At 38.8% G+C, this 25,923-nt stretch overlaps 1 protein-coding gene across 10 annotated transcripts in view; it reads right to left on the reverse strand.

Annotated features, from left to right (window-relative positions):
* Window positions 1-25,923, reverse strand: part of PPIP5K2 (diphosphoinositol pentakisphosphate kinase 2) — a 501,817-nt gene that overhangs the window by 303,244 nt on the left and 172,650 nt on the right. For all 10 annotated transcript variants that reach the window (XM_033929166.1, XM_033929168.1, XM_033929165.1 and 7 more), the window contains one exon: window positions 2,822-2,908. In XM_033929166.1, coding sequence (XP_033785057.1) covers window positions 2,822-2,908 — 87 coding nt within the window. The remainder of the gene's footprint in view (window positions 1-2,821; window positions 2,909-25,923) is intronic.

Genomic DNA, 25,923 nt, shown 5'->3' on the forward strand with positions numbered 1-25,923 from the left:
GATCTACTATTTTAAATTTAACCCACACCCCACCATGATCAGACAAAATGATTGGATCTATGGAGGCTTGTGTTACCTGTTGAACTAAGTGATGTGAAACAAAAATATAATCTATTCTTGAAAAAGATTTATGAACATGGGAACAAAAAGAAAATTCCCAATCATTAAAATGAAGTATGCGCCATATATCTTTTAAATCACAAGTCTGTACCATATTATCTAGTCCTAGCGATTTCATAATTCTACTAGATTTTATGTCCATTAAAGGATCCAAAACAGCGTTAAAATCCCCCGCCACAACTAAATTAGAAGTGGCCAGTGGTAATATCAATTGTTGTAGAGATTTAAAGAATACAATTTGGTTCGAATTAGGTGCATATACATTAAAAGCGCCAAGATATGATTTCCCAAGCTCATTTCTACATGTAACCATCTACCTAAAGGATCAGCATCAATCAATTTAAACATTGCAGTACATTTTATATTCACTAAAATTGTTACACCAGCATTCTTTCCCACAGCAGGGGCAAAAAAAAACAATGCTTTACCCAATCTCCCTCTAATTTTTTAGACTCTATAGCCGACAAATGGGTCTCCTGGATATAGTATATATCTTCATTCTATTGTTTCAAAAACAAAAGTTTTTTTTTTCTTTTAATTGGATGATTGAGGCCATTAACATTTAAGGAAAATATTTTAAACTCCATTATAACATTTTCTTACATTGTATATAACCTATCAAATATACCCATTTATTCTGAAATTTTATCAAATACACATTTTTCCAAATCTCAAAAATAAAATCCCCATAATCCCCAACCCCAACCCCAACCCCCCAACCTTCCCACTTACCCTTTCCTCCCATACCCAGCCCCTTCTAATCAAAAGTGAAATCTTGGTAACGCACATATAAGCCAGGTAGTGAAAAGCCCCCTTACAGATTAAAATAATTATTTTCAATAAGTCATTAAAAACATAAAATAATTTACCATTTAAATATGTCTACATCTATATATTGAATTTTTCTATTTTTTAGATTCAAACCCACTACCCTCCACTAATAATAAATTTGCATATCAACTTCTACTTTTTCACTACTATTTATTTTTGTGAAACAAAAATAAATTAAATGAATCCTCTATTCCCCTTTATATTTATCGAAATCATTCTTTTGTTCATTATACTCACAAAATCACATTTAAAAATCCAGCTATTCTCTATGAAATAGTTATGCCTCATCCCCACCATTTGAAACCATAAAATTAAATTTCTAATGAATTTTCCAAGAAAATTATCAATTAATGAGTATAAATCCTTAAAAGAAACAAAAATTTCAAAAATTAACATTCCTTAAATGAATAATTATGTAATTAACCCCATAAAAATATATACAACCCAATTAACAGTTATACTAACCCCATTCATAAAACCCAAATTGTTGAATTAAATATGAATAAATGGTTTTCAAATGTAATATTATTATTTTTTCTAATCCAAATATATATCCCACAATTTCTAATCCCCAACTTTCATGTTAATTCAAAGCGTCTGAAACATCTCAATTTTAAAAGAAAAATTGTAAAATTATTCCACCTTAAACTATAAATCTAGGAATTAGCACATGTTTATTTTCATATAAATGTCGGGTGTGCTGTCACATTTTGGACGCCACTCAAGTGGAAATACCTTTTTCAGGAGGTCGCCACTTCAAATTAAACACTGGCACCAATTGTGATTCCATGGGGGTGATTTATTACAACCAGTGCCCATGCCATAAAATTTACATCGGGCAAACAACCCGCAGGATTAAGACTCGAATTATAGAACATCTGAGCAATATCCGTACAGGACGAGTCTCCGCCCCCCTGGTCTCCCATTGGTTGAATGAATCCCATTCTTTAGAGGATTTACAATACACGGTGTTGATACACATCAAACAATTTGAGGGGGACACCTCCAAACTTTTGATCCAAAAGGAACAGCGCTTCATTTACAATTGGCGAACTTTCTGATGTTGGGGATAAGGTCTGGGCCAGCGATTGGCTGGCCTGGACCTTCTCTTCGACGGGAATTGACATCAGGGCAAGGCTTGTGGTCCTGATTGCACACCGCCGGCCTTCTCTTCCTTTCCTGCAATGGCGAGCAAGTAAGAGGGCAGCGAGGGGATGGCGACGAGCAGCAGCGGAACACCAGGGAGGGAAGTGGAGATGTATTCGCTGCATACAACACACACCCTTTTTGGAGGTGGAAAAAGTGCATCTTATGGAGCGAAAAATACAGTAGTCTTGCTTTGACCCAATAGCTTCCTCCTCCTACTTTGAACTTTCAACTCAGTTAAACCAGACCTCGGATTTGTTTTCATAAACCTACATTTTCAACTATTTAAGGATTTTCCCTTCCATTTTATATGCTCTCCCATCTTATTTTAGTCCAGTCATTACACCAACAGCTATGCAGGGATCCATACACGGCTCCTTCTGGCAACTCTGCTATAATGTCAAAATTTGACCACCAATGTTGCCAGTAAACAACTGACTTTCTCACTTTAGAGTCTATAAATACTGCATATGTAGCATTCCCAGCCCAAGCTAAACCTGGGAGCAGAAGCCTCAGTTTAGTCTTATACTACTATAAATTAGACTGTAAGCTCTTCTGAGCCGGGACAGTTTATTGAATGTTAAATGTACAGCGCTGTGAATGCCTTTCAGCGCTATATAGCAATGATAAATAGTAGTAGTATAATGTCAATGTCAAATAGCACTAATACATTCCCTCAGCTTATACAAATTACTTTATCATAAAAATATTTAACTAGACCCACTTTTGATGTCTAACTTCCATTTTCATTTTTTGTTTTGGTGTTCGATCACCATGACGTATGACTGCTATCACACATCTGAGCTCCATCCTGGAAAGAGAAACAAAATCCTTATTATTTCAATATCATTCTATATTCACATGTGCATAAAATCACTGCATTTTCACAATGGAGTTTAACTTTGAATGAAATTACACACTTCGAACAATTAAAAAAATATTTTTAACAGAAAATTAACATTTAATCAAAAAAGGCTAGAAATTACATCTTATAGGACTTATGAAAGAATCACTGTGCAAATTCTTTAGTGAGGAAAGATATTCATAAGTCAATAAAAAGGGTGGGTATTGGTTATCTTTAAAATTATCTCCCTTTTTGAAATTTCCTAGGTCATATGTTGCAATCCTCTTGAACAGCTTTTCTCTTTTTTTTTATAATTTTTATTCATTTTCAAATTTGACAACAAGTGCACAAAATAATATAATTCAACAAGCTATTACACAATAGCACTTTGATATCTACTACATAAAAATCTAATGATACATTTAACCCCCCCTACCTCCCAACCTTCATCTCAAAGTCTCATCTTAAAGGAGGTTTGCCTTAAGGGTATGCATATTATGCATTCAGGCATGCTGGTCCACAACTGTGGTCTAAGGCCCAGATTCATTAAAGATAGCAACTCAATCACTGTTGGCTGATTTTTAAACAGCGATTGATTCACTATCAAGTTTGCATGCAAATGATTTGCACGGAGGTGCAAATCATTTGCCTGCAAACTTCCCGACTCAATTGCTCAGGGAGCGATTGAGTCGGTGCAGAGCCTTGACAGTAGTGACAGGAGAAGCAACCTCCTGTCACTGCAGTCAGGGCTTCTGTTGGGAGGTTTAAAAAAAAAAATGGCACAGATATTTTGCGTGTATTATACACACAAAATATCTGGCCAATAATAAAAAAAATTCTCCCAACAGCGCCCCCTCCCCCAACCCAAAAAATGGCAGGCGGGATGTCCACTCCCTCCTGCCACCAGACGTCTCCTGCCACTCTTAACTATGGCAGGAGGGATGCCTTTTGCCATTGGCCCACTCCCCCCATGCTGCCGAAGTTATGGCATGAGGGATGCCCACTCTTTCCTGCCATCGGCCCACTCCCACTCCCTGCAGAACTTATGGCAAGATGTCCACTCCCTCCTGCCTTCTGGTCATGTCATCCCCATCCCCCCATACCTTTAAGTTGGGAGCAGGAGGGGTGCTCAGTCCCTCCTGCTCCTTCTGCACAATATGGGGTTTAAGCCCTGTCCTATCATGTGATGCATAGGGAGGGGCCTAAGGCTCTGATTGGCTCAGGCGCCTCAGGCCACTACATATTTGTGTTCACAAATGCCTCATAACAATCTCAAACCATACAACATAATATAACTGTGTCCAAAAGAAATTGTGCTGTGAAATGAAAAATAACATATTTACTGTCACAACATCACTATTGCAACTCACCACACTTTGACACTCACACACTCCGCTCAAATAGCTAACCTTTCACTGGTCTTTCATAAAAATTGCTCCTCAGAAAGGTAATTGTTTAGATTTGCTCTTAATAAATATGACTTTTGTTTTAGTTTTCTTTGTTATTTACTTGTTACATTACATTAGTAATTTCTATTCCGCCTTTACCTTGCGGTTCAAGGCGGATTACATAAGAATTGTTTTGATATTAAGAATTACATACTGATAAGATATTGAAATACATATTGATAAGATATTAAGAAGTACTTAAGGAATAGTTTGAACGTTTTTTAATTTGCTAAGGAGTAGTTGATAATGCAGGAGGAGTTTGGATAATTTTTGGTTGTGTTATATTGGTTTTATGTATTTTTTGAAGAGTAGGGTTTTTGTTTCTTTTTTGAAGATTTTGTAGTCTGTGGTTGAAGTCAACAGATTGGCGAGTTGTCAGTCCAGTTTCGCTGCTCTGGTGGCCAGTAGGTTGTCATACATTTTTCTTTGTTTGACATTTTTGGTTGGCGGGTGTGTGAATATTGTGTGGGTTCTCCTGTGTTTGTTTGAGTTGGAATGAGTTAGTCTATTGTTCCAGTAGGTAGGGCTGTTTCCGTCTATAGCTTTGAAAAGTAGACAATGGAATTTGAAGTGCACTCTGGCTTGTATTAGGAGCCAGTGTGGTATGCCTCTGTGATGTGGTTGTATTTTTTTCAACTAATAGATAAGTCTTAGGGCTGTGTTTTGTATTTTTTGAAGTTGTTTTATCATTATTGCTGGGCAGGGGAGATATAGTATGTTGCAGTAGTCTATTAGTCCTAGGATTAGTGATTGAACCACGAGTTGGAATTGTTTTCTGTTGAAGAATTTTTGAATTTGTCTTAGGTTTCTCATAGTGGCGAATGATGTTTTTATTATTTTGTTGATTTGTTATTGCATAGTATAGCCTCTGTCTATCAGCACTCCGAGGAGTTTTAGCGTGGGTTGAATGGGGTATGAAATTGAGTTTATTACTAGGTTAGTCAATGTTAGGGTTTTGCTGTTTTCAAGGAGGATGAAGTTTGTTTTGTCCGGGTTAAGTTTTAGTTTGTGTTCTTTCATCCATGTTGTTAATGTTTCAAGTGTTCTGTGTATTGTGCCAGACATAGTGGGCTCAAGTTGGTTGAAGGGAAGGAGTGTGGTGATATCATCTGCATAGCTGTAGGAGGTAATGTTTAGTTTGTCTAGTAGGAGCTTAGGGAGGCAATGTATAGGTTGAAGAGTGCGGGAGATAGGGGTGATCCTTGTGGCACTCCACATGGGTTGGACCATGGTTCTGATTTTTCTTTATTTGTTTTGACTCTATAAGTTCTGGATTGTAGGAATCCTTTAAACCATGTTAGTACTTTTCCTGTAATTTCTATTGAGTCTAGAATTTGTAAGAGGATGTCGTGGTCTACTAGATCAAAGGCTGCAGAGAGGACTAGTTGTATAGTCTTTCTCTATTTCATTTTGTGTCTAATCATAGACTATTATAAAGAACAAAATGACAGATAAGCATGGATTAATGAGAGAAAGTCAACATGGCTTTAGTCAAGGAAAATCTTGCCTCACCAATCTACTGCATTTCTATGAAAGGGTGAATGAACATATGGATAAAGGTGAATCGGTTGATATTGTGTACAAGGTATTTGAATTTTCAAAAGGCATTTGACCAAGTACCTCATGAAAGACTTCTGAGGAAATTAGAAAGTCATGAGATAGATTAAGAACTGGTTGAAAGACAGAAAACAGAGTAGGATTAAATGATCAATATTCTCATTGGAGAAGGGTAAATAGTGGAGTTCTCCAGAGTCTGTATGGGGACCGCTGATATTTAACCTATTTATTAATGATCTAGAGATGAGAAGTGAAAAATGTTAATCCCAACAATATAACTCTAGGTGGAACTAACAAGCCATCTCTTTATATGCAACCAGCATTAACACATCTGGAGCTCTATAGAAGTCTCATCAAATTTCTTCTTCTTTTTAAGGATCCAGTAAAGTTTTGTCCAACTGGCTGGAAAAGATTTCCATCTCCAGACCAACACATCTGTCTGAGGCAGAAAGCAAGCGAATTGTGAACTGAAAGAGCAGGGTGTCCAGATTCCTATAGCCTCTTCTAGAAAGATTATTATTGTCTAACCTTCCATTCTGGTGCAAGGGTATAGGAATCTATTCTCTAGGTGATGTACCGAAGGAGTATCTTACATCTAGGGTGGGACTTGAGCGTGGTGTCCTCTTATGCTGCTACATCCACTCTGTAGAACTTTGTAAAGGTATGGAGAGTAGACCATGTAGCTGCCCTACATATCTCCCCAGGTGGAACTGTTAGAGACTCAGTCCAGAAAGAAGCCATTTCTCTGGTAGAGTGAGCTTTCAGAGAGATTGGTGGCTGTTTGTCACAGCCAGTGTATGCCGATGAAATCGCCATACGAATACATCTAGAGATAGGTGCCTTGGAAGCCAGTTTACCTTGTCTAGCCTAACTAGTCAGAACAAATAGTGGAGCAAAACTCTCCTAATGTCTAGAACCTACAATAGCTTATCTTGCTTCATCGAAGTGATGGACTGGAATGCGGGTATACAAACCTCCTGGTTGATGTGGAAAGCTGAAACAACTTTCTGCAGAAAAGAAGGGACTTTTTGCAGGGAAATTCCTGCTTCTTTGATCCTGAGAAATGGTTCTTTTCATGAGAGCACGTGTAACTCAAGAGACCCTGGTCACCAAGACTTTCACCACCAAAAATACTGTCTGTGGAGGTTTGTATGGAGCCTTACGGGTCTTCAAAATGATGATAAAGTTAAATGACAGGAAAGATTAACATAGAAGCTTACTGTCTCAGACAGTATTTATTTCCAGATGCTTGTCTTTCACCTGTCAATCAGGCCTGAAGAGTGAACAGATTACTCTCTATTGCTAAAACACAAATCGAAGATTGTGTGAACTATATAAGTGTTGGTGCCAGTTGCACTCAGGTAGGTGGATAAGAACATAAGAATAGCCTTACTGGGTTAGACCAATGGTCCATCAAGCCCAGTAACCCGTTCTCACGGTGGCCAATTCAGGTCACTAGTACCTGGCCAAAACCCAAGGTGTAGCAATATTCCATGCCACCAGGTTAAAAATCTGGACATGTCTGGGTGAGAAGCCAAAGAGTCCTTTTCAACTTGCTCGAAAGCATGAGACCAGCCATTTGGACCTTGAGTGATCCCACTGCTAGACCCTTTTATAGCCCAGCCTACAAACATGTCAAGATCACTGAAATTGGAGCTTTAAAAGGTTCCACATTATCTTTGGCACATCAGTGCTGAAAAATCTTCCAAGTCTTCACATAGGCCACGAGTATTATAGGTTTCTTAGCCCTAGGCAGAGTAGTGATGACTACCTCTGAGTATCAATTGCACTTTAAAGCAGTGTGCTTAAGAGCCATGCCATAAGCCTATAGCATTTCAGATCCTCTATGAGAACTGGGTCCTTGAATGAGAAGATTCACATCAACCGGAAACTTGAAGTTTCTGTCCCTTTGTAGATGGACGAGATCTGCATACCACAGCTGACATGGCTAATCCAGAGACACTGGATCATCAACCCCAGGTGGTTCACAATTCTGTGAATGACCCGACCTATCATGGGTCACAGAGAAAACACATATAGCAGCCCGTCTTTTGGGCATGGCTAAACTAATGCATCTAACCCGGTGCTTCCGGGCTTGAATCTGTGGCTGTACAAGTGAGTAACCTTTAGAAACATAGAAACATAGAAATAGACGGCAGATAAGGGCCAAGGCCCATCCAGTCTGCCCACCCTAATGTCCCTCCCCTACCATTGCCCTGTGAATAGATCCCTCCTCTTCTTTTGCCCTGTGAATAGATCCCACGTGACGATCCCATCTGGCCTTAAAATCAGGCACGCTGCTGGCCTCGATCACATGTAGTGGAAGACTATTCCAGCGATCAACCACCCTTTCTGTGAAAAAGAATTTCCTGGTGTCAGCTCGTAGTTTCCCTCCCCTAATTTTCCACGGATGCCCTCTTGTTGTCGTGGGACCCTTGAAGAGGAAGATATCTTCCTCCGTCTCTATGCGGCCCGAGAGATACTTGAACGTCTCGATCATGTCCCCCCTCTCTCTGCGCTCCTCGAGTGAGTATAGCTGCAATTTGTTTAACCGTTCCTCGTATGGGAGATCCTTGAGTCCTGAGACCATCCGAGTGGCCATTCTCTGAACCGACTCCAGTCTCAGCACATCCTTACGATAATGCGGTCTCCAGAATTGCACACAGTATTCCAGGTGGGGCCTCACCATGGATCTATACAATGGCATAATGACTTCCGGCTTTCGGCTGACGAAGCCTCTGCGTATGCAACCCATGACTTGTCTTGCTTTGGATGAAGCTTGCTCCACTTGATTGGCAGCCTTCATGTCCTCACTGACGATCACCCCTAGGTCACGTTCTGCTTCAGTTCTTGTAAGGATCTCGCCATTTAGGGTGTAAGTCTTGCATGGATTTGCCTAGGTGCATAACTTTGCATTTTTTGGCATTGAAGCTGAGTTGCCAGGACCTAGACCAGCGCTCCAGTAGGAGTAGGTCGTGCATCATGTTGTCGGGCATTGAAACATCATCTATTGTGCATTTGCCCACTACATTACTTAGTTTGGCGTCATCGGCGAATAATGTTATTTTACCCCTAAGCCCTTCTGCCAAGTCCCTTATAAAGATGTTGAATAGGATTGGGCCCAAGACCGAGCCCTGTGGCCCTTTGAGTTCTGTAGAGGCCATCAAGTCCATCATTGGGAGACTCCAATGTTAGAACTAGGAATGCTAAGAATAGCCTTACTAGGTCAGACCAATGGTCCATCTAACCCAGTAGCTCATCCTCATGGTGGCCAATCCAGGTCACTAGTACCTGGCAAAAACCCAAAGAGTAACAACATTCCAATCTACCGATCCAGGGCAAGCAGTTGCTTCACCTATGTCTGTCTCAATAACAGATTATGGACTTTGCCTCTAGGAAATTATCCAAACTTTTCTTAAAACCAGCTATGCTATCCCCTCTTTCCTCAACCTCTGGTAATGCGTTCCAGAGCTTAACTATTCTCTGAGTGAAAAATTATTTCCTCCTATTGGTTTTAAAAGTATTTCCCTGTAGGTAGGAAGGATGGGGGGGGGGGATATTTCATGTATTGCACTATTGAAGTATGGAAAATCAATAAAGAATTATTTTTTAAAAAAAAAAGTATTTCCCTGTAACTTCATTGAGTGTCCCCTAGTCTTTGTAATTTTTGACAGAGTGAAAAATCAATCCACTTGTACCCATTCTATTCCACTCAGGACTTTATATACTTCAAGTTATATCTCCCCTCAGCTGTTATCTTTTCCAAGCTGAAGAGCCCTAACCTTTTTAGTCTTTCCTCATTCGAGAGGCGTTCCATTCCTTTTATCATCTTGGTCGCTCTTATTGAACCTTTTCTTGTGCCATTATATATTTCTTGGGATAAGGAGAGCAGAACTGAATGCAATACTCTAGGTAAGATCGCACTATGGAGCGATACAAAAGCATTATAACATTGTTAGTGTTGTTAACCATCCCTTTTTAAATTATTCCTAGCATCTTGCTTGCTATTTGGGCTGCCGCCGCACATTGGACAAAAGGTTTCATTGTATGGTGTACAATGACACCCAGATCTTCTTCTTGGGTGCTAATCCTCAAGGTGGACCATAGCATCCGGTAACTGTGATTTGGGTTATTCTTCCCAATGTGCATCACTTTGCATTTGTCCACATTAAATTTCATCTGCCACTTGGACGCCCACTCTTCCAATTTCCTAAGGTCTGCCTGCAATATTTAACAATCTGCATGCATTTTAATAACTTTTTATCAGTTTAGACTCAACTGCAAATTTAATCACATCATTTGTCACTTCAATTTCCAGTTCATTTATAAATAAGTTAAATAGCACCGGTCCCAGTACAGATCCATATTGCACTCCTCTATTTACTCTCCTCCATTGTGAAAAATGACCATTTAACCCTACCCTCTGTTTTCTAGCCAATAACCAATTCCTAATCCACAATTGAACTTTGCCACCTATCCCATGACACTTTAATTTTCTCAGGAGTCTCTCATGAGGAACTTTGTTAAAAGCTTTCTTAAAATCTGGATACACTACATCAACCACTTTATCCACATGTTTATTCACACATTCATAGAAGTCAAGCAAATTGGTGAGGCAAGATCTCCCTTGGCTGAACTCATGCTGACTCTGTTCCATTAAATCATGTTTGTCTATGTGTTACACAATTTTATTTTTTATAATTGTTTCCACCATTTTACCCAGCACTGAAGTCAGGTTTACCGGTCTGTAATTTCCCAGATCTCTCTGGATCTCTTTTTTTAAAATTTGGCCCAACATTGGCCACCCTCCAATCTTCAGGCACTTCAGATGATTTTAGCGACAGATTACAGATCACTAACAGCAGGTCAGCAATTTCATGTTTGACTTCTTTTTTTTTTTTTTCAAATTCTTTATTCATTTTTCCATCTTACATCAAGAACACAATATTACATCATTTAAACCTTGTAAACATCACTTGTATTTCTTTTAACATCATCTTAAAAACATACATCTATACCCTCCCCTCCCACCACCCTTCCCACCAATATTTTAATCAAAAATATAAATATTATCAATTGATCGAACCTTAATATAACTTTATACCCTCCCCCTCCCCCATATGTATAAGTGTACTTTCAATGGATAATGGTGTCTAATAATTGCAATAACTTGTCAATGGCCCCCAAATCTTTTTAAAATTATTATAATTTCCTCTTTGTATGGCAATTACTCTTTCCATTTTGTAAATGTGGCATAATGAATTCCACCAGAAGGTATAGTTTAGTCTACTGTAAATTTTCCAAATTACTGGCAATATGTTGTATGGCGACTCCTGTCATGATCAATAAAAGTTTATTATTGCTTGATGAAATTTGACTTTTTGTTCTCATTGACATACCAAACATTATTGTATCATATGATAACGCTACATGGTTTTCTAATAAACAATTAATTTGAGACCAGATTGATTTCCAAAATGCCATGATACAGGGACAATAGAATATTAAATGATCTAAAGTCCCTGCTTCCAGATTACAATGCCAGTATCTATTAGATTTAGAGCAATCCAACTTCAGTAATCTAACTGGGGTCCAAAATGCTCTATGCAAAAGAAAAAAACAAGTTTGTCTCATAGATGCAGACACTGTAGATCTCATTCTCCAAGACCAAATTCGTGGCCAGTGAGACGCCGTAATTTGATACTTTATGTCAATGCTCCAGATGTCCCTAAGTCCATTTTTAGGTTTTTTATTTATAAATCCATTTATCAATTTATACCACTATGCGGCCACTATGCGGCCTGGTGACCCGAGAAGTCCACCTGAAAGCATAAGAGCTCCAGACTATACTGATTATTGAGATTTTTCCATTCAGGGAACCCCTTCTGAATAGCCTGCTTCAGTTGCAACCATCTAAAGCTTTGTGATTTATTAAAACCATATTTATGTTGCAACTGTGAAAAGCCAAGCACCTTACCATTTGAAATAACATCGCCCAAAATTTGTATACCTGCAATCATCCAATGCTTCCAGATGACCTTAAATCCACCAATTTGAATCTTGGAGTTTAACCATATGGTTTGATTAGTTGATTTATAGATTGGAATAGGCGTTAAATTACTAACATACCGGAGAGTTTTCCATGTATCCATAAATATTCTGTTTTCTTTATATAACCTAGGCATTTTAATATTAAGAACATGACATATTCTCAAAGGGAACATGAGTCGCCATTCCAACCACAATCAATCTGGAGTATTTTCAATGAGCTCTGGAAGGACCCAATACATACCCTGTCGCAAAATATAGACTTGATGATACCTATAGAAATTGGGAAAATTTACCCCACCCTCCGCAATTGATTTTTTGTAGAGATACTAAAGCAATTCTAGGAGTTTTGCCCAACCAAACAAATTTTGTAAGAATACTGTTTAACTTTTAATAAAAGGACCCCTTAAAAAACAACTGGTAACATTCCCATCTGATAACATAGCACAGGCAATATCATCATTTTAATAGTTTGAACTCTCCCCCACCAAGACAGATGTAATGGATTCCATTGCTCGCACATTTGTGTTACCTTCTGCAATACAAATTTTTCATTCTCTTTCATTGTGTTATCCAGCGTGTTTTTTATCCAAATACTCAAATATTTTAATCCACCTTCCTTCCATACAAAAGAAAATGAATCAAACAAGCCTTTTGTACAATACACGTTTAGTGGAAGTACTTCAGATTTACTCCAATTTATCTTATACCCTGAAAATTTTCCAAATTTCTCAATCAAATCAAGTAAGCATGGAATGGTTGTTTCTGGATTTCTCAAATGAAGCAAAATATCATCTGCATATGCAGAGACTTTGTCTTCCCGGTCTGAATAAGGAATATCCTGTATCTCCTTAACTTGCTGAATAGCTAATAACAAGGGTTCCAAAACAATATCAAAAAGCAAAGGAGATAGGGGACAAACTTGTCTACAAATTAAAGCATTCTGAAAAATTATTATTAATATATAATTTTACAACAGGGGAGCTATACAATGTTTGAATCATTTGTATAAATCTTGAACCTATTCCAAACCATTCCATAGCCTGAAACATGAAGGTCCATTCCACCCGATCAAAGGCTTTCTCTGCATCCAAGGATACAGAAAAAGCCGGATCTTTCATGGCTTTTGTATAAATTTAATATATGAAAAGCCAATCTTGTGTTATTAGATGAATGTCTTCCAGCAACGAATCCAGTTTGGTGCATATCAATAATAAAAGGGAGAGACTTGACTAAACGTAAAGCCAAAGTCTTAGCCAAAAGTTTTCCATCTACATTAACTAATGATATAGGCCTGTAATCTGAAACCAATGAGGGATCTTTGTTTGGCTTTGCTAAAACTATAGTCAATGATTCTGCCATAGTACCTGTAATGCAACCCTTATTTAGTTGAGCCTGATATAATTTCAATAAATGAAGTAATAGGGTAATTTGAAATGATTTATAAAATTCTACTGTGAAACCATCCCCACCTGGAGCGGATCCAACTCTAAGAGATTTCAACGCCGTTTCTAATTCTTTTAATGATATAGGCTCCTCTAAACTTCTTTTTTTTTTTTATTATTATTTTCAACTTAAATTTCAAGTATTACACTTGAACAGAAAGCAAGAATAGAATAGATATCAAATACAATAGTAATATAATTCCTAAGTTAACAATTATACTATTTATGCTCAAGTCCACAAATTAAGATCCAAGAATTAAAGAAAATTGGCGAAATTATAAGGAAAAACAGTAATAATATTAAGAAACTGAGAGCTATAGCACTGAGATGGGGTCACAATATCCAAATTATAGGGCTCAAAGATTATTAACATTCAGACGAGACATAGCCACGAAATTTGTCAGTTGTGATGGTTCAAAAAACACATATTTAAGAGTACGGTAATACACAATACATTTACATGGGTGTCTCAAATAAAAAGTTGCCCCCAAAGATAAAACCCCAGGTTTCAAAAGAAGAAATTCACAGCGGCGCCTTTGCGTCTCCCGTGCCAAATCTGGGAACATTTGTATTTTATAACCAAAAAAGCTTTTTTGTCTATTTTTAAAGAAAAGTTTTAACAACCATGTTTTATCAATTGGCAAAGCTAAAGTAATAATCATAGTGGCTGGTGATGCTAAATCCTTCTCAGATGTTTCTAAAATCTGTGAAATGTTTAAGGGTTCTTGATCTGAAGATTTTACTTTTTGTTGTTGATTTTGTTCTTTATCAGGCAAATAATAAACCCGTGAAAATGGTGGTAATGAATCTTCGAGTATCTCTAAATTTTCCACTAGATATCTCTTAAGCATATCTCTAGGTGTTACTAACTCGAGTCTTGGAAAGTTAATTAACCTTAAATTATTGCTACGTGAGTTGTTTTCAAGCATTTCAATCTTCTTCCTTAGGTTAATATTGTCTTTAACTAAAGTCTCTTGAATTTGTTTCGATGATACAATTTCTTTTTCTATTTTTTGAATGGATAAGTTAGAAGTATTCGTTTCTTCTCTTAAATTCTTCAGTTCTTTATCGTGTTCCTTAATTTTCCCTTCAATTTGTTGAAATGTAGGAGTAATATTTTTAACAAAACCAGCCATTAAGTCCCAAATAGAGTCTAAAGTCACTTCTGCAGGTTTAATCAGTACAATTGGAGTTTGTGTAAATGTAAAGTGCTCACCGTCCTGAAGTCCTTCGGGGGGGGGGGGGGTGTCTTCTGCCCTTCCCCCTCATGTTGAAATGGTGTTCCCCCAGACATCTCCATGGGGGCCCTGGAAAGGTGGGCCCCAACCTCCGAACTCTCCAGTGAATCCTTCCTTGCCTCTGGAGAGGAGAAAGCTACTGAATCCGGGGTTTCCCCGCCCCTGGGAGAGCTGGTCGTCTGGGGCTGCGGGTGCGGTGCCCTAACGTCGGGGCTCAGTGTAGTATCGGGCCCAGGAGTATCCACAACGGGTTCGCCTCCCTGTGTCCTCTGCAGGCCGCCATCCGACGTCGCTGTGACCTCCTGCATGCGCCGCAAGAGTTCCTGTATATTCCCGAGACCCGGGGCTCCAGGATGCCGCGAGGCAGAAGCGGCACTCCGGCCCCGTCTCTTCGGCATCGCGGTAAGTGAATACCGCTAGAAAAGTTCCAATGAACGCGATTCTGGGACACGCAGCTCAGCGCGTCCTGCTCTCAGATCGCCATCTTGGATCAGGGTTTAAATCCCTCTAAACTTCTTTTAATATGCTCAGGAACTTTCAGTCCTTCAAACAGATTCAAAAATTCAATACCATCTTTTTCTCTATTTTCATAAGGCTCAGAAGAATATAGGTCTTTATAAAAATTTAGAAATTGACTTAAAATGCTTCCAATTTGAGTATGTGTCACTCCTTTCTCATCCTTTATAGCAATAATTTTTGTTCTTCTTTTCTTCGCTTTAAGATAATTTTCCAATAATCTTCCCGCCTTATTTGAATTTCCATAATACAAAGTTTGTTCGGAAAACAAATCTTTCCTTACAAATTTTGACGATATCTCATTATATTTACCCTTTGCTTTTAATAAAGCCTGCAAGGTATTTTATTCCCACTTATCAACTAATTTAGCTTCCAAATGTTTAATTTCTTTTTCCAACTCAGAAAATTGTTTTTTAAGTTGGTTTTTAATATATGCCGAATATGAGATATTACCTCTCATGGTAGCCTTAAATGCATCCCATAATGTTTCCATGGTAATTTCTTCCGAGGTGTTAATTTGAAAAAATTCAATCATTTTTAATTTAAATTCTTCAAGGAAATTTGAATCCGCAATCAATGTATTATCGAATCTCCAAACAGACCTACTACACTCTTGGTCTTCAAACTTAAACTCAATCCATACACCTCCATGATCAGACAGTATGATAGGGTCTATGGATGCTTTCATCACTTGTACTAATTGATTTGAAACAAAAATATAATCTATTCTTGAAAAAGATTTATGAACTTGTGAACAAAAAGAAAATTCCCGTTCATTGTATCAAATTATCTAACCCTAAAGACTTCATAATTTTACTTGGTTTTTTATCCATTAATGGATCTATAATAGCATTGAAATCTCCAGCCACTACTGAATTAGAAGCAGCCAGTGGGAGTAATAATTGTTGTAATTTCTTAAAAAATTCACTTTGATTTGTATTTGGGGCATATACATTAACCAGATCCAGGGTATTATTTCCCATGCTCATTCTTACATGTACCCACCTTCCTAAGGGATCAGAATCAATCAATTGAAAATTAGCTGTATTCTTTTTATTTATTAATATGGCAACCCCAGCTTTTTTACCAAGAGCAAGGGCAAAAAAACTCTGTTTTACCCAACCCCCTTCCAATTTTCGTGACTCTCCCACTGATAGGTGCGACTCCTGTATGAAATATAGATCTGCATTCTGTTGTTTCAGAAAAGCAAGCATTTTTTTTCTTTTTCATTTGATGGTTAAGGCCATTAACATGTAATGAAAAAAGTTTAACCTCCATTATATAATTTGGTTTCTAAGTAATCAGATGTAATTAAATTAAAATGAACAGACACCATTTCCAATACTTTAAAATTTTGCACATTAAATTCTCCTATCCCTAATATTTTCTTCTCTACCCTTCCCCCACCCAACCTCCCCAACTCTTTATTAATAGTGTTAACTTGGTGACACACATATTAGATCAGGCAATGATAAACTCTCTATAGACCCTCTTTTAAAATAATATTCAAAAATAAGTCACATATGAAATACTTATTAGATATGATAATTGTTCATAGAACTTAATCTAATTCATAAATTATACAATATTCTCAATTTAATGACTTCGTATGCTTTTTACGAACCTTTAAATTAATATCATATATTAGTACTAGTATTTTAGCCCGTTACATTAACGGGTGCTAGCTGTCTGTCTTTCTTTCCCCCCCACTTCCCTGGGCAGCAGCCACAGCAGCATTCCCTCCCCCTCCATGTCCCTGTGCAGCAGCATTTCCCCCCTCCCTACTTCCCTGTACAGCAGCATTTAGATCCCCCCCACTTCGCTATGCAGCAGCCACAGCAGCAGCATTCCCTCCCCCCACACCACTTCCCTGTGCAGCAGTAGCATTTCCCTTACCCCCCTTCCCTTCTTGCAGTCCTGACAAATCTGCCGATTCCAGCAGCATGTGCAGCACTCTACACATGCTGCTTCGGGGCCTTCTACTGCCCTGATTTACTCTGGCACGTCCTGATGCAGCAGAGCAAATCAGGGCAGTAGAAGGCCCCAAAGCAGCGTGTGTAGAGTGCTGCACATGCTGCTGGAGTCGGGACCGCGAAGAACATAGCGGCTGGAGTGGTTTTTCGGCGCTTCCCTTCCCGCCCCGCGAGGTGTCGCCGCGGCTCCTCTTGATCCCCGTCAGCGTCGGAAGCCTTCTCTGACGCTGGTGCAGCTGGTGAGAGGAGCCAAATATTATGGAGAGTCCAGTGCTGGCGGTCAGTCCTGTTGGCAGTGTAGGTAAATGCTGGGAAGAAGGCTGGGGACTCGCGCATGCGCACACCTGTGGCCACAGACCTACAGATCATGGAAGCACGCAATTAAGAATGCGCATGCGCGGCTAGGGTTTTATTATATAGAAACCTACACAACCAATTATATTCCAATTATATCACCATATAAATAATATATTTTAATATGATTAATCCATCATATATTAAAAACCATTACACTAAAGACTTTTACATCTAAGGCTAGAGATCAATAATAGCTTAAAATTCCTCTTATTTCCATAAATCAACTTATTATATATCTTATGATATAGAAATTCATTAATAAACATCTATAATTTGTCCTCTTCTTATTTATGTTTAATTAAAACCTTCATAAAATTTATCATCAATCTTAATTATCTCTAGCTTATATAATTTAAAATTCAGAACAAATTTTAGTTTATTGAATCTGCATAAGATTTAAACATAACCTATATCTCTTGGGGAATGCATTACATTACCTTTTAATTAAATCTTTTACTTAAATCCATTTCTTAAATTAAATCAATTTATTTTAATAATAAAACTCCAATGAAAAACCCATATGTAAAACTAAGCATATTTAAAAGCATTCTGAATCTATTTCTTATATTGCATTTAATATATGAGACATAAATAAATAAATGCAGATTAATTTCTATCTATATAATACTTTCTTTTGAAAATTCATCTCTATGGAACTATTATCACCTTTCCCCTTTTATATTTTAAAATTGAATTACTTATTTTTATCTGAAGTATAGTCAAAACCAAAATTAATAAAATATCTTATTTTGTTTCACTTACAAATCTTCCTATGATCCATGAATCTACAAAAATCTATTTAATCAATTTTTAATTATTGAGGTATCTATTCCTGAAAATAAAACTTATATATTTCCTCTCAAACCAACCAACAAAACTCCTCCACATGACATTATTCCATACCCTCGACGTTTCTGCATCAGAAGCTTTAAATTGATCTATCTTCCTCTTGCTTTGACACAAAAAGTATATACTATTTTTATACATTCTTTCATCTTATCACGAGCATCTTTGATGAATCAATTACTGAAATACAAACTAGCCCAAACAAATAATCATTCGCTTCTCTTACGAAGTAACCACTTTCATGAAACTCCTCAAACTACTCTGAGGAGCCTGCATAAAGAGGATGAGGATGAGGAGAATATCTTCTCCAGTTCTAGGTTAGAATCCAATTCCTCTCCACATCCTGTAGCGGGTGCTTTCCTTACCGCAATGATGATCTTGACCTTTGCACCCCAATTTTACCTAAGACCTCATTGGATGCAGTCTGCAGTACAGCTTAATGATGAGGCAATGTTTGGATGAGTCCAGTGGAGAGATCATGTGCAGTCCGCGCACTCATGAATAAAAGCTCTGGGTCTTGTATTACATTACATTCTAGGCAGCTCAAGGCATGTTTGAGTGTGTCTTTCAGCTTTTATTTACCATGTCGTAAGGACTCCCACCACTCTGGGTAGGTCAGCTGTCAAAGAGCAGAGGTTAATCTTTCCAGCACCAATGGGCGGTGTACGACCTGCTCCCGCAGGCAACGCAACAAATCCATGCAAAACAATGCTCGGAAGGTCTGCCCCTCCGATATTAGCTCCAGAAATAGTGTATATTCAGGAAGCTCTTCAAGAGATTCCTTCAGGATCATATATCCTAACTTTTGTGATTTCAATAGTCTCTGAGTGCCCCCTTTGCTCCTTGATCATCCAACGGTCCCACAGATTCCCTCACAGGTTCTAATAGCCTCTTTCACTTCACTTTTTAACCATGCCGGTTCTTGTTTCCTCTTCTTACCATCTTTGTTAATACATGGAATACATCTGGTCTGGGCTTCTATGATGGTATTTTAAAATAACATCCGCGCCTGGTTTAAAGTCCTAACCTGAACAATGCCACAACTGTAAACTGTGATCCTGGAGCAGTGCAGCCTCAAGCACCCGATAGAGAAATCACCGTTTCTCAAAGCTGCTTTGGTGATTTCTGTTGGGTGCCTGAGGCTGCACTACTCCGGGATTACAGTTTACAGTTGTGGCATTGTTAAGGATTCCAGGAGGAGCGAAGAGTGCAACTAAGTGGACTATTTCTTCCTATTAGCATGTAAAATTGAATTGGGCACATCTTCACTGGAGTGTAGACTAAGTTTTTGGTGTGCTTGTGCTAATTTTAAAAATCAGGAGTTTGTCTCTCTGTGACTGCTAATGTGATCCAATTGACAATCTTTATTTACAGAGTGTGACCAGTCAGGCTCCGTGCCCGCCATGGTCCCTGTAATTTTTCTAGTGTCTACCGGGAGAGCCCTAGTGAGATCCAGTTTAGCCAGGGCAGGGCGTGTCTCCCCACGTGAAAAGCTAGTAGATTTCTCTAGGCTGTGGGAGAGGTTAGAGAGAAAGCACAGGTCTCTCCCCAAGGATGAGGTTTCAGGCTCAAATGAAGGTAATGCCTTAGACCTGATGGAAGTGGAGGAATCTGAGTCCATGCCAGAGTTTTCAGCACCAGTCCAGGAGGAGCCAATGGAGCTTTAGGGAGAGCTGGCTTCAGAGGAATTGTTTACAATATTTGAATTAATGGACGTGAGTTTGGCTGCTAAGCAGCACTAAAGGCAGTGCTTTGTGTTTTGAATTGCTGTTTTTGGGACACTTTTGAATAGGACTGTTTTGCTCCTGTTTATTTTGGTGATGGTTTTCTATCTTTCATTTCCTGCCTTAACTAAAATTTGTTGTGGCAGCATTAAGGACACAGTTTTTGAAAACCCCAAGTGCTTGCTTTGGACTTAGTGTGGGGGTGGGGCACTGGTTGGTGCCTACACAAAGAACTGAAAAGAAACTGGGTGATTTTGACTTTTGTATTTTTTTTCAGCCCAAGCTTGTAGGAAGCTAAGTTTTGTCTAAAGAGGGAGAAGTTTGCCAATAACTGGGCGGGCATTTTGGAAGCTATTTTTGAGAAGCTTTTAAAGGCAAACTTGCAGCAAAACTCCAGGCCCCAGCTCTGCTTGTGAGCAGCTGGAGGCTTCCATGTTGCTTTTGTGTTTTGGAAAGCCTGGACTGTTAGGGATGACAAACTGAACTTACCTGTATCCTGCTCTTGCAGGCTAAATAGAGAATTGATAAGAAGGAGCTGTTTTTTTCTGAAAAGCACAGGTTTACTTTGTATGGACTGTGCAGGGAAATTCTGAAGGTTGCACAGGATTTTCCCCTGAAGTTTTTCTTTTCTGAAATTGAATTTTGTTTTTTTGTCTGGGCACAAACATATTAAGAACTTGCTTATCACCAGAATTTTGTGTTTTCATTTTCACTGTATTTCAGTCCCTGCAGGGCTGACTCCTTTCTGAGTCACACGCCTAGATCAGTTTTTGCTGTGGCCATTAGGGGTGTTGTTGTTCCCTGCTTAGAGTCCCTGGTGGTGGCTGCAAGTGACAGCATTCAAAAAGACCAGTGAATACATTTCTACTGGGGCATTATTTGTGAGAAGTGGAGGGCTTTTTTTGTTTTTTACCAATGAAGCTGATCTGAAGTTTTTCTCCACTACTTATTTTTCTCAATAAGGGAACCTGTAGAAGAGTGGTTTTGGAAGGTTTAGCAGTGTTATGGGGTCCTTCCTTGGTACCACCTAGGGCATGTGTGTGTGAGAAAAGGTGATTTGCATGCTCTCTCCTTAGTATATTTTGGTACTTGAAATCACCATTATACTATTGCCCAATTTTCCAGCTTTCCTAATCTCTGAAAACATTTCTTCATCTATCTGCTCATTCTGTCCTAGGGAACGGTAGTACAACCCTACCTTTATATTCCTTCGCTTCACACATGGAATTTCAATCCATATGGATTTCACACTGCTATCTATGTCATGCAGAATGTTTATTTGATTCAATTCCCTCTTTAACATATAGCGCACCCCCAACTCCAATATGATCTACTCTATTCTTGCAATATAATTTGTACCCAGGTAATACAGTGTCTCATTGATTGTCCTCCTTCCACCAGATCTCTGAGATGCTTATTATATCTGCCTCATCATTCAGTGCTATATACTAGTGCTGCCCGATTCAGAAAAAAATATTTCAGTTCGATTCACCCTGTTGAATCAATTTTTTGATTTGATTCACTGTTAATGACACAGCTTTTTAAGTTTAAACATTTTATTTAACCAAGGCAATATCATATCAAAAATAGGAACATCCAAACTATAACATAGCTTTATAATTAGTTAGAAACATGAATTAAATAAATTACATTTGCCAGTTCTTATTTAGAAATATCAGTTTGTCAGCTTTGGCTGGCTTCAGACAACTTCATCGAGCAGCAATTATTTGACCTGCTGCAGAGAATATTCTTTCTGAAGGAACAGAAGTTGCTGGCGAACATAGAAACTTCTGAGCAAGCTGGCTTAGTAAAGGTAACTTCTCTTGTCTGTCATGCCAGTATGCAAATACGTCACCATCAGTTTCCAAGGGTTCTTCAAGTTTATAGCATGCAAGCTCTGCATTGCATCTGAGGCTGATTTCACTACTGTCTGACATCGATGGAAGTCTAGATTTAATGGCAGCCACATTAGTATTTTTAACTGTTTCCCAACAGCTGCGCTTCTGTCGCCGACAAGGTAAATCTGTATCCTGCAAGTGAAGTTGTTCAGGTACCACAGGAGTACTTTCTGGTTCAGTTAGGATTGCTGGTGGGATGCTTAGTGTTTGCATCTTCAGGATCTCTTGTATAACAAATGTAGTTATATCCGTTACCTCACCATATGTAGCCTTGAATTTTGGGTCCAGAAAGCTGCTTAATCTGTAAGAGTTATTGTATAAAATGTCTCAAAATCTTTGCAATAAACTCTTTTTCAGTTCGTCTGTGAAGGAACTGATGATCTTGACATTTCTTGACTTGCTATCATCACAACAGCCCTCTCCCTCGTCCCCATCATCATCAGCTCTTACATCTGATTCGCTTGATTCATTGCTAGACTCGCCAATGGAATTTATCAGGTGTTCAACCATTGGATGAACAACAGACACAGTAACATATTGCTCACCAGATGCAATTGTAGTTGCTTCTTCAAAAGCTTCCAATATATCTACAAGCTTGCGTGCTAAATCATAGTCACATTCCAAAGGTGCTGATTTCTTTGTGGCTTTACTGTTACATAAACATAAGCCGATAGGTTGCTGTTAACTCAATCACACTTCGTAACATAAGGCAGGTACAGTTCCATCTAGTTTTTATATCACCAATGAGTTTCTTTACAGGCATTCCCAGAGTCTCTTGAGCCATCTTCAAACTTTCTGTGAGTATTGTACTATGATGAAAAGTGCTAACAATATCACAAAATTTGTAATAGCTTGCTGAGATCGTAGTCCATCTTCGACACACAACTGAAGTGTGTGTCCAAAGCAGTTGTAGTGGACCATTGTCACAAACACTCCTCAGAGCAGAGCTAATCTGTGACAAACACTGGAATTCTGGCGTGTCCCCTACAACAAGGGTATCTTCAGGTCTTCTAGTTAGCCCTAGGTGCCTGCCTAGGCTTTGGAGGTAAGGGTCAATATAGGCTTCAAGTTATCACTCCTCAGACAGCGTTCTTAAATAAAGAATCAAAGCTTTATTCTGACCTTGGTGGTCCCAAAAAGGTGAAACATAAAAGGCAAATATTGGCAAAATAAATTCAGCTGAACAAAAGGGAAAATCAAAATATACAAGCAAAAATCCCATACAGGTTATCTTGCCAGAGTTCTTGCACTCTGATTCAGCAATATGCTTTATAATGGTATTCAAACATAACTCAAACTTCCTCTCAACAGTATTTGTTAGAAGCATAAAACATAAATAACTTCCAGCAGTCAAGACAGGGACTAAACAAACCTGTGTCACAGCAAAGGTTAGAAACTTTGTTTGGCAGTAAGCCCCAGCACTGCCTTGCAAAGAACCCCGGTCTCTTCAGCTACCTTCAGGCAGGCAAGGCAGCTGTGTGAGATCAGGTGATTAGCTGCCAGCAAACGGTAGCCACAGTATGTTTGCAAAATTCCAAACAAACTCATTCACACAGTTCACAGGTTCTATAATTTCAACCTTTACTTTTAGAAAAAACATCAGTTGCCAGCATTCAGATAAGTCAATTTCTGAAATCAAACTATTAGTTAGCTTCAAAAGCAAATGGCAAATTCTTCAGGCTTTCTGGCACAAAAGGAAAGGCAGAGGGAAACCCCCCCCACCCCCACATTCACTGCTTTTCAGCTACTCACTGCCTGGCTCAATTTGTGTCCATAAGATCTATCTGGTTCTCAGGTACAGGACCAGCAACTTGTACCTCCATGCTTTCCACACAATCAGGAATCTGAAAGCTTGAAGTGGGGAGGATTTCTTCCACCTCCTGCATGGGCCAATCTCGAACTTCTGGCTCTCCTGCCTGGCTCCACGGTTCCTGCCCTGCCTTGGGCTGTGGGAGTGACTCACCCTGGTCACTCGCTCCTCCTCCTACTGCTTGCATCAGTCTGCTCTTAAGCCGCTCAGAGCCAATCCTCTTCAGCCTGTAGCGGGGGATGGGCTTTGGTTCTAAAGCAGCTTTTCTCTGCCTGGGTTTATTCAGTGCAGCTACATTCCTTGTGGCTTCTCTAGCTGCCCTATAGCCCGGAGGCTGCTGTTGCCAGTCTGTCTGCCTCTGTTCCATACCATTATCATTCTGAATATAGGGGCAAGAGAGGTCAGCCTCAAGTTGACCGCCAGAATCAACCTGGTCAGCTCTTCTGCACCGGATCTTACCAGGAGCAAAACTAGAGCTGGTGCTGGGTTTGGCACACCACGCAGACACCTTTTTGAATAAGTTTGCCCACTGCTTTTTTCATTGAGGCAGCATTATCGGTGACAACAGCGAAAACCCTGCCTTCTAGCTTCCACGTTTTCATAGCATTTTCAACTGTATCAGCCATATGTCGCTTTGGCATGTGATGCGTTTCCAGCCCAACATTGTCTGGTTGAAAGCCTTTAGATATGCCATGTGCTGTAATGGTAATATAAGCCTCCATGGTTCTGCTTGTCCAGAGGTCTGTTGTGATGCTTACATACTTAAGATGCTTACATACTTAAGATGGTGAAGCTTATCCAAAACATGGGCAGAAACTTCTTCATATTTAGCATCAATCATTCGATCTAAAGTTTGCCTTGATGGTACTGTATAGCTTCCATTCAAAGATTGTGAATAATGAAGAAAGCCTTCATCCTTTACAACGCTAAATGGCTGCATGTCTTTGACAATGAAATAACAAAGTGCATTATCAATCCTTTTTTTATCTGCTGGCTGCAGTGGCTTTTGGAAGAAGGATGAAGCCAAACCTTTGGCTGGTACAGAAGCTTTTCTAGCGGTTTCGCTGGATTTTCTAGCGGTATCGCTGGATTGTAGCTCAAGATATTTTGCTTTATGATGTCTTTCGACATGCTGACACAGATTACAGGTGCCACCACTGTGTTTAACAGCTACTCTGCAAAGCTTGCATCTGCTATTTCCATTATCCAAATGATCAAATACAGACCATATTATGGAATGTTGTTGCCCAACTGAACTTGATGCACAAGTAGAGTCTTTATTTTCAGCAGTTGTTTTGTCCATCTTTTAGTTAAGCAGTACCCTAAAATAGAAAGAAAACGTTTTCATACAAGTTTGCATACATAATATTTCCTGACAAAAAGCAAAAACCAGATGCGCATTCCCAGTGCCTGGAAAAAACTGCAAACTGCTCGTCCGCAAGGATGCCAGCAGGCATCAACAACAATAAATTTCACAAAGTACTTAAAAAAAAAAAAAATCACATTTTTCCATTAAAGCAGTTTTGGAGACATTTGCTTGAACAGTCTTTTTTCCCAGTCCATAAGCAAGCAATATGAAAAAGATTTCCTTAATTATCTACTCAAACATTTTTGCTATTTACTTTCATTGTACCTAGACTATTATTCAGTAGAAAAAAATTAGTTTGTTCAATCAAGCAGAACATTCACTCATAAAAGTCCAATGTCCAGACAGGATTTGATTGAACAAACTAAATTTTTTCTACTGAATAATAGTTTAGGTATAATGAATAGCAAAAATGTTAAAGACACACAGAAAAGCAGAAAAAGTCAATAGGTTCTCCAAGTGGGAACAACCTGATGTCTCAGAACTTGAGGAAAAGACCACGTAATGTTTATAAGATAAATCATATAAATTATTATATTGAAGCAGGGTGTCCTCAACACGAGAGGTAAGCGAGGGGAGAGAATTCTCCAGCGCTTTACACAATAAGGCACAGGTTAATCACCCTCTGCCTGCACACCACCATAGGACATCTCACATATGCTCAAATTAATTAATGTGATAAATTAAACAGTGATATACAATTGGTCAATCACACGAGTGCAAGATCAAACAGGTTGTTCCCACTCAGAGAACCTA

Source organism: Geotrypetes seraphini, chromosome 1, assembly GCF_902459505.1.
Source record: "Geotrypetes seraphini chromosome 1, aGeoSer1.1, whole genome shotgun sequence".
NCBI classification, from domain to species: Eukaryota; Metazoa; Chordata; class Amphibia; order Gymnophiona; family Dermophiidae; genus Geotrypetes; species Geotrypetes seraphini.